The sequence below is a fragment of the Tachypleus tridentatus genome, chromosome 13, assembly GCF_004210375.1.
Source record: "Tachypleus tridentatus isolate NWPU-2018 chromosome 13, ASM421037v1, whole genome shotgun sequence".
In the NCBI taxonomy this organism is placed as follows: domain Eukaryota; kingdom Metazoa; phylum Arthropoda; class Merostomata; order Xiphosura; family Limulidae; genus Tachypleus; species Tachypleus tridentatus.
Genome location: NC_134837.1, coordinates 235,106,666 through 235,126,775, shown reverse-complemented (window position 1 = coordinate 235,126,775; position 20,110 = coordinate 235,106,666). Strand labels below are relative to the sequence as shown.

Genomic DNA, 20,110 nt, shown 5'->3' with positions numbered 1-20,110 from the left:
CATGATTTGTTAGATCAGTACTTGATCAAATTTAAAAAAAAAAAGAGAAAAGGAATTCAAGTCTGAATCAGTGTTATCAGTTTTAATGTTGGTTGTAGTAGAGATGAGGTATATGATATTTTTTTCTGTAATTACAACTGCTTTTGCTGTTATTCATAGTAAGCAAAGGTGGAGTTGTTTCTGTCTTTTTTTTTCAAGGAACGTTTACCTGTTTAAGTACACTTATTTGGATTGTTTTGTTTCTTTGTTTGTCTTTGAATTCCCCGCAAAGCTACAAAGAGATATCTGCGCTAGCCGCTCCTAATTTAGCAGTGTAAGACCAGAGGGTAGGCAGCTAGTCATCACCACCTACCGTCAACTCTTGGGCTACTCTTTTACCAACGAATAGTGGGATTGGCCGTCACATTATAACGCTCCACGGCTGAAAGGGCGAGCGTGTTTGGCGCGACGGGGATGCGAACCCACGACCCTCAGATTACGAGTCGACCGTCTTAACCACCTGGTCATGTCGGTCCCCACTTAGGTGGAAAGTTGAGTTTTTTACTGCAAAAGGAAGAAATCAAGACTTAATGTTCATGAGCCAATTGTATATACTAAGGATTTTTGGGGGGAGATATTCAAAATAATTTTGTTTTTTTATATTGGCTTTATATGTTTATTTTTCTTTGCAAATATTTTACTTTATTATTAAATAAATCATAATGAAAGAAAGAAAAAATACCGATTTTTTTGATAATTTCTTATTCTCCTTTTTTCAGTGTAGTAATTGAAATGGTTTTAAATGTCTTTAACATTCTTGAATGTCGATTTAAAAACTAAGACGTTTTTTACCGTTAGATAATATGTACTTTTGAATGATCGTATCAGCGATTGAAACGTTGTATCACTTTAAACATGTATTCTTTACTGTAAAAGCTGTATCTCACAATAAAATAATACAATTGAAGCTTTTCACTATTATTCACGGCTTACGTTTTAGTGGAACACTCCTGAAGAAGATGGAAAGCGAAAAGTTGTGTGTCCAGTTAAAAATAAACAATTAATGTTATGTTATAAGATCGTTTATTGCTAGTATATATTTTTCATATACCAATTATGCACTACAGGAATAATGCATACTCAGATAATTTCTTTTTAATATTATTTAAAGTTGCTTTGAAAGCATCCATGTTACCAGTTGTTATGATACGGTAAAACGAATTTCTGTAAAATAGAAAGTTGTTAAATTGATTGCTGTTACATGAGCGTACAAGAAGTATGACATTTAGGCCAAAAGATAATATCATAAGTTTCAGAGGATTTTATTCTTATTCATTCTGTCATATACTGGAGTAGTCACATCTATTACGCATTAAAAGCCAAAAATTTTAATTCTAATTTAGCAGTTATTCCAATTTTAATATATATTAAATTTATGCTATTTTCCAATAAGATTAATACACAGAATTTCTTTTTTTACACAAATATAATTTATTATACAAAGAACAATGCAATTTATAATAACAGATGTTACAAATAAATATTTATATTAAACAGTTTTACAAACTTACAAAGTCTTATATCCAGTCTAGAACTGATTATTTTATCGACGATACAGGTCCACGATAAGAAATTAATTCTGAGTTGATATTATTATGCTTCGCCTAAGCTAACCCTGTCTTTTCTTGGCTAGTCTCACATCAGTTATAAGCTCACTTCTTACTGAGGAAGATATTTAATATCCTCTTAAAAATAATAATGTACAAAGTAATTTACTGAAGTTGAACGGTTTGTAATGTTCGAAATCTGTACATTTTCTTGGTTAAATTCTGTAGCTTTCCGATTAATAAGCGTTAATCACAATTATCGCTCCCGAGGCTTGTAGCACAGTGACTGCTAACCAATAATAATAACATCTGTTCCTTGGCGCGTTGACTTATATATCTTAAGGCGAGATTCTAGAATGTTTAATAATGTTCGAAAACACTCTACAGTTTTCTTTAAATAAATATCGTTAATTTTAACTCTCAGGAATCTTCTACAAATGTAGAGAACAGGTGAAACTTGCACAATACATATCCAATAATGTATGTCACATGCACCAAAATGAAACACTTAAGTATTAAAATAAACGTATAACGGTAAATCCGTTACAAAAGTAATTCATGTAAATACTGATTAACTACAATTACGTGTTTTTCATTACAAAATCAATTATTGTTTTTTTTAAAAGCAATAACAATAGACCATTTGATTTTAACTTTAACTCATTTCTCATGCTTTTGGCATATTAGCTATCAAAATAGTATTAACAAAGGAAGTGACTAATATTTTTATTTGTTATTTTTTTACTTACTTACAAACATAGTATTATTATTGTTACAATATATTTAAACATTATTTCTACTGTATGATTGTATTCTGTTTTTATATTTGAATGAAAGAAATAATGATAATGTTTGATATCTTCGTTTGTTCCTATCTTTATTTTAAATGTCTATTTGAAAGATATGCACACACTGTAACTTTACCGAGACAATTAGCTCTACATTTCCCCCTGCTAGTACAATGATACGTATACGGATTTGAAACGGTAAAATCAGGGGTTTGATTCCCCTCGGTAGGCTCAGCAGATAGCCTGATATAGCTTTGCTATAAGAAAAAAAAAACACACACACACACACGTATATAACTCTACATTAAATCATAAATTTTTAATGTAATGCACTTTATGTTTCTCTTCTATTTTCGAAAGAATTTTAGTCACTGATGTATATAAAGTCATAAATTTAACGCCTGTAACATGTTGAATTTTAATGTCATAAATTTATCTGGAATGAAACAGACAAGATATGTGCGTAAGGTAATGCATTTGACAAGAACCACAGTTTGCTAGATATAAAACACTGTTGGTTGCCAAATCCACGAATGTTTATTAGGCTAGTTTATCTCACCGAACAAAATAAAAAGGACAACAAAAATATTAAAGTTATAATACAGAAATCCATTTCAAAGGAGCTAAAAGTTAAAAAAAAGTAATTATCTTAAATAAGACCTGTTGAGAAAAAATAAGCGGTTTTCAGTGATCTAATAATCTTTCGTAATATTATTTTTTATTGAATAAACCGATATTACTATTTTAGCAATTCATAGCCTTTAAGCATGTAAAATATTAACATGTATTAACTGAAAAATCTGTAGCAAAAGAAAAAGTTATTGTTTTTGTTTCATTGAATAAATTTCTTTACTTTTTAATTTAGTTATTTCAAGTGACTTGTATGAAGAAATTTAAGCTAATTTAAAACATTACATATTGAGTAGTAGGAAGATTTAATATGGTGGGAAAAATATATTTCAGAAAGAGCTTTCTAAAGCTACTTGGTGTATTCTTACAAAACTAGTATCAAATATGAACTTTAAATATTAAGCAGTAATAACTCCTTTCAAAAATGTAAAATTTCAAAAAGAATACATTTGAATAAATTGACATATAGTATTGAAGAAGCCAACTAATATGAACTATGAATGTACATTCAGTGTATGCAGACACAGTATACACTACACTACATGCACAAATGTAATGTTTAATAATTGTAATGTTTCAACTCTTTCTATGTTCTCTGTTGTTGTTTTTTTAACTTAAGAGGACTAGTGAAAATTACATATACTTGTTCGGTAAACATAACATAACATGAACTTTGAGCATGTCTCAACGAGGGCAATGAATAGTGTGAGAAGACATATAGTTTACCTTGGTCTGAGATCTGGTTGATGGAGGCTGGCATTTAAGTTTATTGTTGGTGTCACGTGTGACGTTCTACCTTCACGCTATAACTTATGTAAATAAAACAAGATAACAGAAGAGAAATGTCTCAAGTGGGAGAACGTTAAAAGATATTCTAGCCGGTTGTGAAGTCTCGTTGATGTAATTTTTACATTTTGAGACACAAAATTTAATTCTAGGGAGAATCAAGGAAGTGCTAGAAGAGGATAAAGTACAAGAGCAACAAGACAACAGGTTTAACAACTAAATTATTTGTGGTAGAAAGAAAATAAGAGGACAAAAACCACCATTGTTAAAATGTTTTGGTTAACCTGAAGATGACCTAAGAAGGTCGAAACGTTGTTCTCTGTTTTATTTTGGTAAAATTGTTAATATCCATACCAGCCGTCCTGAGATACATTTTTACTTCAAGTGGGTTTTTCATCATCACGAATGACCTTAGACCTCGTATTGCGGTCAGAGATGAAGAAAACTTTCATGTTGGATGGGTTGAAGGTTTAGTGGGAAGAAATATCGGTATAGCAGAAGAATATAAAAATTCTGCACAAGGTGAGTGTATGTGGAAAAACCAAGAGGAAAGTGATGACGGGTGTATGTACAAAGACAGAAAAGGCGTAGCTCTGAATCTGGCGGAAGTAAAGAGCGGGTAGAGAAGTTCGTGTACACCGAAACAGAGGAAATACGCCTGCCGCATGCATGATGAGCATTTAAAAGACAGAACGGGAACATAATCAGCTGACTGTGGTGGTGACCTAGTGTTCAATGTTTGGCACGCCCTTCGCTTGGATGGTCGCCTCCAGGATAAAGAGCCGAAACGACCGGTGAGGGTACTTCGACTAAGGATCTGCTGCGAATTATCTTCGGGGCGACTGTATTTTGACTTATCTACTTTGTTGCTATTATAATTGACTGTAATAATACAGTGTTTGACCTTTTTTAGGTTGTCTCTCTTTTCTTGAACTTTAGGGGAGTAATTCATGAACATTACATATAATTGGTAAACACGAACATTCTTCATGAGCTTTGAACGTGTAATATGTATACCTAGCCTTAGTTATGCAGAAACCTTCAGTCAAATTAAAATGGAAACTTTATACTTCATAGTTACATGGCATTCAACAGCCAACAACTAACTCAGTTGATCAAAGCTATATATAATAATAGTAAACTGCTTACAACTTACGGGTAACTACTTTTCTTGAGTTACAGACTAAATTTACAATTTTGTTTTCCATAATTTATTTTGAATTTTATCAAAATGTGTCGATAATTTTGATTATTTAATGCATTTCTAATTCTGCTTATCTTTGAGTCCATTAATAATAAAGACAACGATACGATTAGGTGAATAAAAATCACCTGCCGTCCAGAGATTTTCTCTCGGAATGATTTGAAGTCGGTCGTGTTTAATGCATTTTTGCCTAAATCATACTGTACTTCTGATGTTAATAACTTTTTGCACTTAAAAGTGTAGATGTATGTACTATAGTTAATGCATTTATGGTGTAATTAATCTAATAAAGATATTAAACAAAATGTTACTTTCATAGAAAAAAGCTTTTTGAAAAATGAAATGTTCTTTAAGTGAACTAAAATTAGCAATTATAATCAAGTTTGGATTTTCTTACTTGCTTGAAAAGTATGTATATATGTATGTTCAAGTACATATAACGCTTTTATGTAAATGTTTTAAGAAGTGTATTAATGAAGAACACATTTAGTTTAACCCCTGAGAATGTCATTAGCTAAAACACTGTATGTATATATATATAAATACCTATATCATTCTTTTAATACTTTTTCTTATCATTTTGAGGTGCTGAACATTTTCATTTCTGATTAATGATGTGTTTTTATATTATGAAGCACAAACAGGTTATGAATTTACAAAAAATCGAATGTTAGAATTGGAGTAGATTTTATAAAATTTCGTGCTGCTTATGCAATCACTCTTAACTTACTCTGATTATCTTAATTATTATGTAAATCTTAGTACACCTCCTTTCTGTTGATGGAAAGTATGAGAGCTATTATGCTAAAACCGGGTTGCGACACTCGTTGTGTAGTTTTGTGCGTTGCAAAAGGAAAATACAAACTTTCTACACATATATATATTTAGGAACGTAAAAACAGAGATACCGAGACGCTTATGATTGAAAATTTTAATATTCTTACTTCAACACATTTTGAAGAATGTGTTATCTGAAACGATAAATCATTAGTTCACTGTTACAAAATCGCTTTTCTGGTGTAGTTTTCGTAATGAAACTAACCATTTCAAACGTAAAAAATAGATAAGCATGCATCTTCGATAAGTGAAATGTATTATAAATATTTTACTTCTTTACTATATCATACAAAGTTATACTAGAAACATTTATATATATGTTTAATCGAATCCCATTAAAATTTACATATGTAAACCTCTGCAAATATCTAAAGAATTGTTTGAGTGGTGTGAAAATGAATCTTATATACTGACATAGTTGATCTTGTTTTCGGAGATGATCCACAGGTTATCTTAAAACTGGGCTCAAATATTCAACTGGAAACGATTGCTGAAGGAAATGACGTGTACTTTGAGTGTCATGTGCAAGCTAACCCTTGGGTGGACAACATTGTCTGGTTACACGAAGGGATACCTATTCGTAACAAACAAGAAGATGGGATTATTATCAGTAACCAAAGTTTGGTATTACAGCGTATCAAAATTACATCGAGAGGAAAATATCAGTGTATAGCGTATAATAGCCAAGGCTCGGGAAGAAGCAATAAAATTGAAATTAGTTTAAAATGTAAGTTCTTTTAATTAATTAATTAAAACAATTTTATTATTAATTGCAATAATCAATAATTAGTTTAAGTTTTCTCTTTATCACAAATTCCATTAAACCAAAGATAAACCACAACAGTGAATTCAATGTATGACAATTAATTTTTCTCATATACGTGACAAAAATACACTTTTCGAATGTTGATTGACTGGGTAACAATAGCTTTTTTTTTTTATCAAGTTTCAGGTGTTTTAACGAAAAAATAAAGAATTTGTTTTTGACTATTTTTTATTTAAATATATCAAATATATTGAGATATGTAGCTATGTTAACTTATAATAATTAATAAGGAAAATAAACTTTATAGATTTTAACAATCAGAAAAATGATGTCAGCGGTTCAAAATTATTTAACTTTTTTAAACCAATAAAAGTATACTTAAAAGTTAGTGTTTTATTAGATTAAATTCATAAAGTAAACTATTTTATTTTATACTAGACAAATATTCTTGATTTAAATTCCTCATATCCGATAGGATTATTTGGTAAACTTGTTTTTTACAACAATGCTTTCATGGGTTGACGTCACAACTGCAGAAATTGTTTCGAGATAGAATATCATATACGTAAGAAATAATTATGCTTCTTTTATTACACAGGATTATCTACACTGTTTTGTTTTAAATTTTACTTCAGATCAATAGTAATGAAATATTTTAAATAAACATTAACTAAAAAATGTGCTGCTCATTGAAGAACTCCTTCCATCCTGATGGTAAACTACTTTAATTGAAATACATTATCAAGCCCTTTCAGTTACATTTTAAAAAAAGTTTTGTCATATACATCATTGTTTGTTTGTTTGTTTTTTGAATTTCGCGCAAAATTACTCGAGGGCTATCTGCGCTAGCTGTTCCTACTTTAGCAGTGTAAAACTAGAGGGAAGGCAGCTAGTCATCACCACCCACCGCCAACTCTTGGGCTACTCTTTTACCAACGAATAGTTGGATTGACCGAAACATTATAACGTCCCCACGGCTGAAAAGGCGAGCATGTTTGGTGCGACCCTCAGATAAGGAGTCGAACGCCTTAACCCACCTGGCCATGCCGAGCCCCATATACGTGATACTTTATTACACATTATAAACGGAAAACAGATATATGTCATACTTTGTTACACATTACTACTAAGGAAGGCAGTATTCACAACAGTGTTCTTCTGCCTTGTGTTCAATACAACTTTCTTACCTACCTTATGCAACTTTAAGCCTTTGACACTTTGTTCTAATTTGGCATCGTACTGAGGTTTTCTTTTTATTGTCGAAACTTTTATCATTTTAAATGCGTCTATTAAGTATTATAGTTATGAAAGTTTTGTTTCCTTGGATAAAATAAAACGTATTAATTTTTCTAAATGTCTGCAAAATTGTAGAATATTGCATTATATTTGCTGTGTAGATTATTAACTACATTTTTGGTAAAAAATAAACTAACGATATTATATTGTAATCAGAATATTATTTTCCACAATACTTTTGAAATAAGTTGGTGTTTTTAAAAGGGGAAGGATGAAGAGGTAAAATCTGTGGTAGTTTTGTGATAGTCCTATATGTTACTAAAATGTTACTTCCCGGTGCTGATAATTCCTAAAGTTCAAAAGTTAAATGATGCCTTGATAAGATAACGTGTACCACTAATTGTACAAACATACAATTACTTTATTTTAAAAGATGCTATGTTGTGGATAGATTTGTAAAGTGTATTAAACTATGGTTGAATATTATTTTAAATCAATAACATCAACATTGTTGCTAATAAAATCTTTGATTTTGTTTCACATTGTAAAAAAGATATTAAAGATAAGATTTAATTGTCTGAATACATTTTAATAGGAATTATATGACTATGTTAGCATCAATCTGAGATTGTTTTCTCTGAAAACATAAAATGAAAAATCAACATTCAGATGGCCTAAAATGGTCTGGTCGGGATAGAAGGTTAGCCTCAGAGTAACATATTTTGTACATCATATCTTTAAACCACAGTGGAGCTACCAAATATTAACTTAGTTCTTTAGCTACTTGAGGTGTGAGACAGTTGAACGGACGTGTCTTAGAATCAACTTGTGTATACGTGGCTTGTACTTTTCTAGACGGAGACCATTTTTGTTTATATTATGTACTATTACCTGGGAGATAGTGGCGGCTTCACCACAGATTTTTGTTTATGTTGACTTTTAACCTATTACAAGATGCTAAACTTTTCTTTCACAGATAGAGAATAATATGATGAAAGTCTTTTTCTGGACGATACTCGTTCCCCAAGTTGATCACTGTACCTTTGTTTTCAGATGCGATGAAGTGAAATTTATATTTTTGTCTTAATAATTCTAAATTTCCGACATGAATATCTTTGTGACCAGAGTGTATGAATATTTTGCGTTAAATTGGGCTGTTACATACCTACACCAAAAGCGACTCTTTTAAGTGGCATCATACTATCTACATGACACCGTAATTTTATATCGGTTACAACTGTTACTTAAGCTTCTAATTTACTAATCCAATATATTTTTAATATAATGCATCTGACCATCTGTGACAATATAAAATAATTTTCTTTAATTGATACGTAAACACATATGTAAGTGTGTTTGTGTTTATTAACAATTGAAAGGTTAGTGGTGTACAATATAATCCATCGTTTTCCTGCCAGCAAGGATAAATAAACATTGTACTCATTATTACAAAGTCGGGGTTTGCTTTTATTTATGGATTGATTGTTCATTACATAAATGATTATAAAATAAAGTGTTCAATATTTTCGTAACTTCAAGCACATCGTCTTTTTAGTATATCTTTACGCTATACATGACATCAAATATAATTATGTGAAGATTTACAGAAGTAGATTTTCACTGCGAAATGTGTAGCTGATTATTCTACACTGTTGATACATTTTCATAAACATGAAGGTTTCACAACACTCAACTATCTTACTCATGTACAACGTTATAATTATTATTATAATTTACATTGTAGTAATGACAAATACTTATTTTTGTTTACTTAAATAGTCTGAATAAAGCAAGTCTGATTTTTCAAATATAAGTACAGTAGTCATTTCATTAAGAAATACGGTGCTACATATACATTGTAGAGTAATTATATGTTCCTTTCATTTTGCTTTTCTCTTGTTTGTTTGTATTAGTATAATGCTAAGATCGTAAGTATGTAAATTAAATTAAACTAAGTAACACTTGTTTAAGTTTGCATTTTCATTCTATTTTCAGATATTCCTGTTTGTTGTGATCATCGTGAACAGGTATATCGGCTTGCTAAGAATGAAAGCGCTATCATTACCTGCTGTGTTGATGCTAATCCAAAAAATGTCGACTTTTTCTGGACTTTAAATAATTCACAAGAAATGGTTAACATACATTCTTTTTACGTCAACAAAACGACTAGCGTACTCACGTACAGACCTAGAAATGAAATAGATTATGGGATTCTACTCTGCTGGGCAAAAAACGGTGTTGGTGAGCAAAAAGAACCGTGCATATATAATATTATATCCGTAGGTATGCACGTTATCATTAGTTCTTTATAATAATAGAAATATTCATCTCTGTACTTCCAGCATTTTCCACATAATAGTTCAAACTGAGCAATTAGCTTATTTACAAATAAGTAAGCGTTAAGTGTTGTGATTGTGTGTTCGAGATATGACTACTTACATTTTACTTATAAACTGAAAGACTTTAATGTATTTTCTGTGATTGAGCTGTTGTTGGATAAGAAAAAACAAATTTTAAACTAGCAACTTTTATTTTTTTTAAATGAATGTGTTTGATTAGAGTAAATAGTTATAGAATAATTTGTCTGTAATTAAAAGATAGAATACTACTAATTTCTGAAAAAAATGTCAACAGATAAACGTATGATATATCCGGCTCGAATAACTGTAAATAATATAAAATAAATAAATCTAGTTAGTCCTTTGAATTCTTATTAATTCTAAGAGGAATGTTAAGTTAATCACTTCCGTATTATTAGATTGTTTAAAAATGTAATTAAAAAGCGTAGAACCTTAAACAAACGAGAAAGCTTAACGTGTTGATGTGTTAAAAATTGTAATTTTGAAGATAAAGCAGAAAATGACAGAGTTTCATGTTGCATCAAAGTTAGACTATATATAGAGAGAGTCTTATGATTACATGCTGTTTATCCAACGAACTGTAGGAAGGCCTAGTTCCTTGCAGAATTGCATGTTATACAATATCACTGCAAGAGGATTTGCCGTGCGATGTAGAAAAGGCTACGACGGGGGACTAAACCAAACCTTTCATCTAGAGATTTACAGTTCTTTAAAGGATAAATTTTTCTTCAACTTGACTCAAAACAAATCGCCAGCCTTCCTTGTTACAAAGCTTCCCCCTTCTACATCGTTCATCGTCAGGGTTTACGCTTCGAATTCTAAAGGAAGAAGTAACTTGGTTGTATTAACGGCAACTACTTCTCCAGCTACTCAAGAACTGAAAGGTGAACATGCTCATTTTGGAAATGATTAATCAAATATGTTACCAAGTTCGTATAAATTTCATAACGTACTGTATTTGTTAAAATAATTGATGTATAATTATGATATCCATAATTGTATGTTTAAAAATTATTATTTATTGTGACGAAGTTTTTAATTAACACTGCCGTCCGGCATGGCCAGGTTGGTTAAGGCGTGCGACTCGTAAGCTGTGGGTCGCGGGTTCGCATCCCTGTGGCAATGAACATGCTCTCCCTTTCAGCCTTGATGGCGTTATAATGTGTGGTCAATCTCACTATTCGTCGGTAAAAGAGTACCCCAAGAGTTGGCGGAGGGTGGTGATGACTAGCTGTCTTCCCTCTAGTCTAACACTGCTAAATTAGAGAGGGATAGCACAGATAGCCCTCGAGTAGCTTTGCGCGAAATGAAAAAAAAGAAACAATCAACACTGCACTATCCTGAAACATTGTATACTTTACAAAATTTTCAATTTTTATAATTCAGTGTAGTAACATTTAGAGTTTTATAAATTTCTTAAGTAAATTTCGATGTTTTCGCGTATCTTCTGAAAAGTTCATTATATTCTTAGCACAAAGAGTAAACCACACTTTAACTGTTTTATACTATGGGTTATATAAGTAATATATTTCGGTTGAACTAAACCAGCCCTCAATGAACAGACATAAAAATATTATAAAATATAAATCCACGAATTATCAGAAACATACGACTTTATAAATCTATCATATTTTGGTAAAACATACTTTTTGTTATAAAGTTTGGTGTAAGAAACAGCGGGTGGAGTTAAGAGGGATGAGACAGAGGTTGGATTTTGTTATGTCGCTAAAGAATTAGTTCATTTGAGTATTTTGAGGAAAGTGCTATGTCGCTAAAGAATTAGTGAATTAGAGTATTCTAAGGAAAGTGTTATGTCGCTAAAGAATAAGTGAATTAGAGTATTTTGAGAAAAGTGTTATGTTTCAATTGATATAAGCAAACTCCTTTGTTATAAACTTTATTATCCTGAAAAAAATAATGAACTATTCGAAAACGCTGAAATTTAGTTAAAAACCATTACACCTTCTGTGTGTGATCCTGTGTGCTGGCTTTTTTACCAGAATAAGTAAACTCCTGACAGAAATAAGCACCCCTGTTGCGCCAAACATGCTCGCCCTTTCAGCAGTGGAGTCGTTATAATGTGATGGTAAATCCCACTATTCGTTGATAAAAGAGTAGCCCGAGAATTGGCGTTGGGTGGTGATGACTAGCTGCCTTCTCTCTAGTCTTACACTGTTAAATTAGGGACGGCCAGCACAGATAGCCCTCGAGTAGTTTTGTGCGAAATTCAAAAACAAACAAACAAACAAGAAATAAGCACAACCCTTAATGCAATTAAAAGGAAAGCGAAGTGTAAGCTTAACACTTTCGTAACAAAGTGGTATGAGGAGTCCGCAACAGAGTTTCCCAACTGTATACTAAGCAAGAATTAATAATTTATTATTTAACAACGAATCACAAAACTTATAATCTGTAAGAATTAAGTGAACTGTCCATAGAAACAAAATAGGCAAGTAAGAACAAAAAAGAATCTTACTCCTTTATCCGACTATTTTTCCAAGCTGACTTTTCTCCTCTACTTTCTTTGTCGTAATTCCAATGAAATTTCTCTTTTGTGTTAGCTTTCCATTACTAATGAATTGATCAATTCTATTTCTGATATCACTATCGTATAACCCTGCCATACTTGCACTCTGCTTTCCGTTTAACTTTATTGAATTTATATTTATTTTTATCAGGCACTTACTTATACCAATTCAATCACAAAAAGTTTTGCTTCTTACAACAATCAATAAAACATAAGTTCAGAAATAGGTTTTGTTTCTTTCTGGTAGAATATTACGTAATTTCTTTCTTTGCCTTCCATATTCAGTATATTGGGTTTCCCTCCCACACATCTCTTGGCTTTTATTTTTCCTTCTTTCGTCTGTTAAACTCATGTTTTTTATATCCATTATTTTTTTAAATTCACGCTGAACAAGTCTCTTTCTTTCTAACTTTCTATACATCTTTTGATTATAACATTTTGTAATCATAAAGGGTTCTGCTGTTTCGGTGGAAAAGAAAGGTAATCGCTCCTTCCATCACTTTTCTAACGGCTCAGGGTTCTACAATCCTCGAATTCCTTCGGTACTTTCCAAAAAGCAGTTTTCTCACCTCTCTCAAACTTAACCAATGCTCCTTATATCAAACCCTATAACATGTGCAAGTTCATATTTATTATTTTCAATAAACGTTAATCATATAGAAATTTAAATTTAAATCATTGTGAAAAAAGTTTGTATGAACGGACAAATATTGTTATAATTAATAATTACTGACAGCGTTATATATCGCATCTTTATTGACCAAACCTAATAAACGAATAAATGAAACATTTGTAGGGAGTAAATTCAATGTTATATAATATCCAGTCAGCGTGTACCGAAAAGTGTAAAGAAGGAGCGAATTCAGTTTGCTAGAAATACTCCCTGTCATCTTATTCAAATAGAGTAAATATACTCCTTTCAAAGGAGTGAATTACATCCCCATGTTATATTTGCTACTTTAAAGGGTGTCGTTGCACTGTTTACTCCAATTCCTCTTTGAGTGCAATAATCATTCATTGTGTAGTAAGATTTAATACTTTACACTGTTATTAAGCTATAGCTAATTTATGAAAGTAAGACAATGTAGTGATTATAAAATATATTTATTTCAGTTACTATGTTTTCCATAATCATTATTTTTTGTTCTACTTAAGCGTCTCGATAATTTGATATATACATATTAGTTTTTATTGAAAAAAGCACAAAACAGAACGGGGTAAAATAACAACAATGCTGTTTTAATTAGTACAGTTACTTTTCTCAATATTCCATTTTGAGAGAAACTGCTCAATAAATGTCAATGATAAAAATTTTAATTTAACTTGGGTTAAACCAGGCATTTTGTTTTCAAAATACGTATTCCAGTATTTATTGTAACTCACAAATGATATGTTTCTATAGTTTGATTACTCACTTTCCCTCGCTGTTTCAGTCGCGGCTTTCCCATTTTATTTTCTCTATGTACCATCGTTTACTATGGTCTACACTCGATTTCACTCCAAAGAAAACCTACAAGTGAGAACTAAGATACAGCCTGTTTTGAGTCGCTTTCCCCGTGTATTTGTTTAAGAAACTGTCTCTTTCTGCTGACTAAGTTTTTCGCTGTAGCCTCTCGTTTTCGATTTTCAGTGTAAACTAACTGTTAAAGTACTTCTTGTTAATATGACCCAGGAACGAATACAGGTTTGTTTGTTTCTGATACGGGCTTCTCAGGATATAATCAGTGAAAATTCTCCTGATGTTGGTTGCAAAGCTTCTTTCTGTTTATCACATATAGCTCGTGAGTGATTAGCGGTGTATTAAACATACGTTATACTCACCATAATTTGTTTCATATGTTTAATATTGTATTATATTATTGTCTAAATAAATCAAGCAACCATGAATATCTGCCTTCCGAAATAGCGAATTTTGTTTGGAATACAACAAAGACTAGGTCATAGTCCATTATATTTCCGATTAACCAATTACATGTCCCCCATTGGCACAGTTATAAGTCTGAGGACTTATAACGCTAGAAACAAGGTTTCGATACTCGTAGTGGGTAGTGCACAGATATCGCTTTGTGTAGCCTTATGCTTTATAACAAACATACAAACTACTTACATATTCAACTGACCAAGTAGTCAAGGCACTCGAATCGTAATCCGAGGGTTGCGGGTTCGAATCCCACAACAAAATTGCTTGCCTTTTCAGCCGTGGGAGCGTTATAATATGACGGTCAATCCCACTATTCGTTGGTAAAAGAGTAGCCCAAAAGTTGCCAATAGGTGGTGATGACTAGCTGCCTTCCCTCTAGTCTTACACTGCTACATTAGGGACGGCTAGCGCAGATAGCCCTCGAGTATCATTGAGCGAAATTCAAAATAAACCAAACATACTCAACATCTATACAGCATTTTTCAGCCAGCTGTCGGAAGCATTCCTCTAGCGTGTTTCCTAAAGGTATATCTATTTCATTATATTTTCTGTCATTAACAGAGAAAAAACATAATCTTATGATATTTAAATATCAATACGTAGGAAGCATACATGTAAACGTGTATTGTGTTATATTTTGCTTTTATCTCGTTGTATTAAATGAAAACGGAGACAAATTAGTTCAGAAAGCCTTCTTCCGTCAGATAAAAACCAGCTTACAAAAATATATGAAATAACAGAAATGTTAATAACAAAGCGTCTGACTTATTTCACTTAAATTGAACTTAAAGCACTGAATGCGTGGCGACAGCGCTTTAGAAGTTCATATTATACAATTTTATACTATTTTAAAATTGAATGACTTTTAACCACTGTTTTTGCGTTTTTCCAACTTATGTGTAATTATCAAAAACAATCATTTAAACATTATAACTAGATTTATACGATTACAGCATTTTGTTCATATAAAATGACATTTATCACCTGTATGCTTGACAAATAAACTTCTTAAAACATAGAAAATTATATTAATTAGAACTTTGTTAGAGTTGCTTTATGTTTAAAAAAGAAAACAAATTGTAAACTTTTAAAAATGCAAAATGAAAGCATACATTTAATTTTTATTCAACTCTTGTGGTAAATATAAATTATGCTTTTCTTCTTTTTCTTTTCTTTAGGAGATCCGAAAACAACTCCCATTAATCCAACATTAGCTATTGTAATCGGTGTTGTAGGGACGCTCATTGTTCTAGCTGTAACTCTGTTGATCTTTTCAAGATGTCGTCGGTGCAGAAAAATTGCAGGTAAAATTAGAAGAAAAATGAAATTGTTAATGACCTCTGAATATCAGAAATACCACGCTTAGTATAATTTGGAGTCTGCAAAATAATTACACAGTTGAATGCTAAAACTGAAATAATGATGTATTACACTTTTTATAACTGAAAATGAGTAAATGTTTTTACCACACAAAATTTACGATGGTACTTTGATTGTTTATGCTTTAGATAGTGTTCTAAAATATTTACACCATTATACGTAATATCTTGTGATAATTTAAGCAATAAATATAACTTGACTAAACTTCACCTTTCAAGTACTTTATTGTTTCCTAATGCTAATGCGACGTCACTACCAGTTAGGCAGGTATTATTCACCAGACCTTATCAAGCTATCTGTTACAAAATACAAATTAACTGTTGAAATTGTGTTTATATTTGTTAGATATGGTAGGTACATCAATTTTTACTGTATACAACATCTAAACTGCTGAAGCTAGTAATGGGTAGGGTCTGATATAACAATAATGTTGATCTCAACATTTGTTACTTATTCCATACAAATGTTTATACAAGAGTGTATTGTTGAATCTCAACTAGTTTTTGTAAATGCGTTATGTATGACAATACACAACGTCTAAACTACTGAGGCATAGCCCCTTTCATGATAATAAACGTGATAAGGCATAATAATGTAATTACGCTTTCAGTACAGGTTTATTACTGCGTTTTCTTGAATGTACATCACTGAATATGCTGCAAATATCATTCTACAAGTAACAAATTCTGGTTTGCAACATAGAATTTTACTGAAAACACTGCCTTTGATAGCTGTTTATATTTTATCATATTCAGAGAAGTATAATTTTCCACATCCTAAACAACACAATTCATACATACAAACATGTATTTTTTTCCTATCTATGTAACTTTACTTTTCAACGTAAGTCATTCTTTCATCGGCAAAAGTGTATTTCAGTGGAATAATTTTAAAACTTTGAAAATAAATCACAAAACAATAACATGGTATCACACAGGATTTTGTAAGGTGGTTCACTTGTGAATTAAATTAATTCTTAATTAAGCCCTCACGAGACAGCTTTCAACGTTCAAATGTGCTGCGGAGAAGTTTTCTAAACGGTATTTTTACATCATTTGAAATAAAAAAGTAATAATATGTATACATACGCATATAACTTAGATTCGACCTTTTCAGCCAAAGCTTTGTTACATGTATTGTTAACAACGCTGTAGAAGAAACTGAGATTACTAGAGAAAGGACCTAACCGTGTTATTTATAACATGTTACTCGAAAAATATAAAGAATATCTTACTGAACACTCTTGTTTACAATACTTGTATACCGTTTGTTAGTAGCTATATTTTTTCTTACTTTATATTGTAAGTATGAAATTTGTAGAAAAATATCATATATTAGTTTGTTGAAAATTTTTGTTTCGAAGTTAAGCACAAGGCTACACAATTGGCTATCTTGCTTTACCGACCACATGAATCGAAACTCGGTTTCTAGCGATTTAAGTTCAAAGATATACTACTGTGGGTTAGAAGGTGACGGTCAATCCCAATATTTGTTGATAAAATAGTAGTCCAAGAGTTGGAAGTGGGTGATGATGACTAGCTGCCTATCTTCTAGTCTTCCACTGCTAAATTATGGACAGATAACACTGATAGCCCTCGTTTAGCTTTGCGCAGAATTGAAACCAAACAATCTGCTATTAAACATAGTTTAAGAAAGTATTTCGCTTGTTTCATGATTTGTTCACTGTTGTACTCTCTCCATATACATAAATATAAAATGAAATGGTGGGTAAATAAAGTACAATTTTGGTATGTGCAACAAATGATATATGTTATTCCTGGTACCATGAAATCGAATATTTTAAGTCAACTTTGTCTTGACTTTATAAAAATCAAATTATTCATGACTGTGCATCCAAGTCTGGTTGCACACCTTGCTATTTCTTCAGAGCATGAAGAAAATTTTTTAAATCACAAAGTTTTACAGTGTTGTACATAAGAAGAAATAATTGTATCTTTCATCCAACTAACGAGAGAAATATTATATTGTAATCCTTTGAGAATGTTTTTATGCCACATTTCGCTAATGTACTTTTTTTTTTTTTTTGCTATATTAGGTCATGAACAAGACGAGCACAAGAAAACGTAAGTAACAATTAAATAGGTAATTTAATGTATTACAAAAAGCATTTTTTTTGGTGAATCATTTACTTTATCAAACGATGTTTTTATTGAAATTTTACTTGAGCTGTCTTCGTCTAATTAGTTCAGGCGTGTTTACTTAGTCTAACCACAAAAATAAAATATATAACGAATTTGCATAACTGATAAAATACGTTTTATGTATTGTGCTGTCAAACTGAAACTGTGACTCTGTTTGTCAACATTTCTCTGCATAGTGTATGTTCAGCTGGGATCTTACATTAACTCATAGGTAACTAAGTACACAAATCATTACGCTATTTATAGACGTTTAAAATATGGGAACAATATACATATGTGTGTGTGTATGTTTTACGGTAATATGAAATAGCGGAAGATTAATGACTTCGTTTACTTTATTTATTTTCCTATAAATTATAGGATCTTGTTAAATTTCATAACGATCCACAATCATTTAATTTTGTCTACTGCGATTTGTTTCTGAAAAAGAGTTTTGTTATACTGAATCTTTTCCACTGGACTTATTCGTACAGTTATGTTTTTGATAGACATAAAACTTAAAAAAAGTATCAAGTAAATAGATAAAGTGGGAACTAAGAGAATATTGAACAACGCGAAGTCTATGTGGAAATAAACACGTTAAATTACGAACACGCGTAAAGTTGATTTTTTGTCTTACATTAATAAAGAAAGTGAATTTAAAATAAAATGGTGGTTGAAGAAAACTTTATAAAATTACTATTATTTAGCAAAACAGATGAGCTTTTCTGAACTAAGTTGTAATAATTAAAGCTTTTATTAGCCCCCCTGTGGTACAGCGGTATGTCTGCAAACTTCGACTGCCACAAACCGGGTTTCGATATTTGTGATGAGCAGAAATAGGTCACTGTGTAGCTTAATTCTCAACAAACATTCGTTAGAGACATTTACCAGAAAAAGACAAAAGCGCTATGTCGAGTGGTTCACTATTTTTTCTTCATGAAACCAAGAGAGCGAAATAATACAGTTACCAAATCTCAATCATTTATTTTATTTGTTAGTAATAACAAGCAAGGGTAAAATTAAATAAGTACAGAAAAGTGTTGATTAATAGTGTTATAAAATTACACGCGGTTGACAAGAACTTTATAAACACCAATTGTATTTGAAAGAATAAATCGTAATTGCCCAAACATTTTTTTGGAATTTCATTTAATTATGAAATGTATTTTCTATGGACCTCAAAACAAGGCTGTTCTTGTATTTGTTAAGATTTTTTATTGTGAAGACTTCCATGGTATGTTTTTTAATAATGTAATATAATTGTTAATTTCAGTACAGTTTCTAGTTGACACTTCTGAAACTCTAATTACCTACTTTACAAATCACAAGGGATAGCATTTTTCTGGATAGTCAGAGAAAAACTTAAAGGCATTACGAATGTATATCATTAGAGAAGCAGATATATATATATATATTAAAACTGCTAATAAACTAGATTTGTAAATTTTATTTTTCATTTTACGAAACTTTTATTGTTATACACCGAATTTAATATAATTTTAAAATCTACGTTTGTTTCAGTTTAATGCATGTAACGTATACTGTTGAATGTAAATTGTGCGTCCCGCTTGTTATATGAAATTGTAGAAGATTCTTGATGTAAGAATCAACAATATATCTTTTACGAAAACATTAGCGTATCTTCGAATATTGTTGGGCGAACTGAGCTTTCTAGAACTTTGCTTAAATATTACAAATCGACACGCTGTGAAACGGATATAGATTATATTGTTGGTCAGGTACAGTCAGTATACTATAAGTCTAAGAAGCTATAATTTGACAAACTCTTATTAATCAGAAAACTACAGATGTTTGACCAGGAATGTTTATAGATTTCGATCATTATAAACCATTGAACTTCAAAAGATTAACTTTGGATGTTAGTATGTGTACGAAGATATTGTTTAACTTCGCCGTCAAGTGTATTGTGCAGGATTATCAACAT

At 31.1% G+C, this 20,110-nt stretch overlaps 1 protein-coding gene across 1 annotated transcript in view; it reads left to right on the top strand.

The window, feature by feature from the left end:
- Positions 1-20,110, top strand: part of LOC143239586 (nephrin-like) — a 111,704-nt gene that overhangs the window by 78,258 nt on the left and 13,336 nt on the right. Inside the window, exons 7-11 of the mRNA XM_076480788.1 lie at positions 6,268-6,558; positions 9,829-10,116; positions 10,778-11,077; positions 15,820-15,945; positions 18,078-18,105. Coding sequence (XP_076336903.1) covers positions 6,268-6,558; positions 9,829-10,116; positions 10,778-11,077; positions 15,820-15,945; positions 18,078-18,105 — 1,033 coding nt within the window. The remainder of the gene's footprint in view (positions 1-6,267; positions 6,559-9,828; positions 10,117-10,777; positions 11,078-15,819; positions 15,946-18,077; positions 18,106-20,110) is intronic.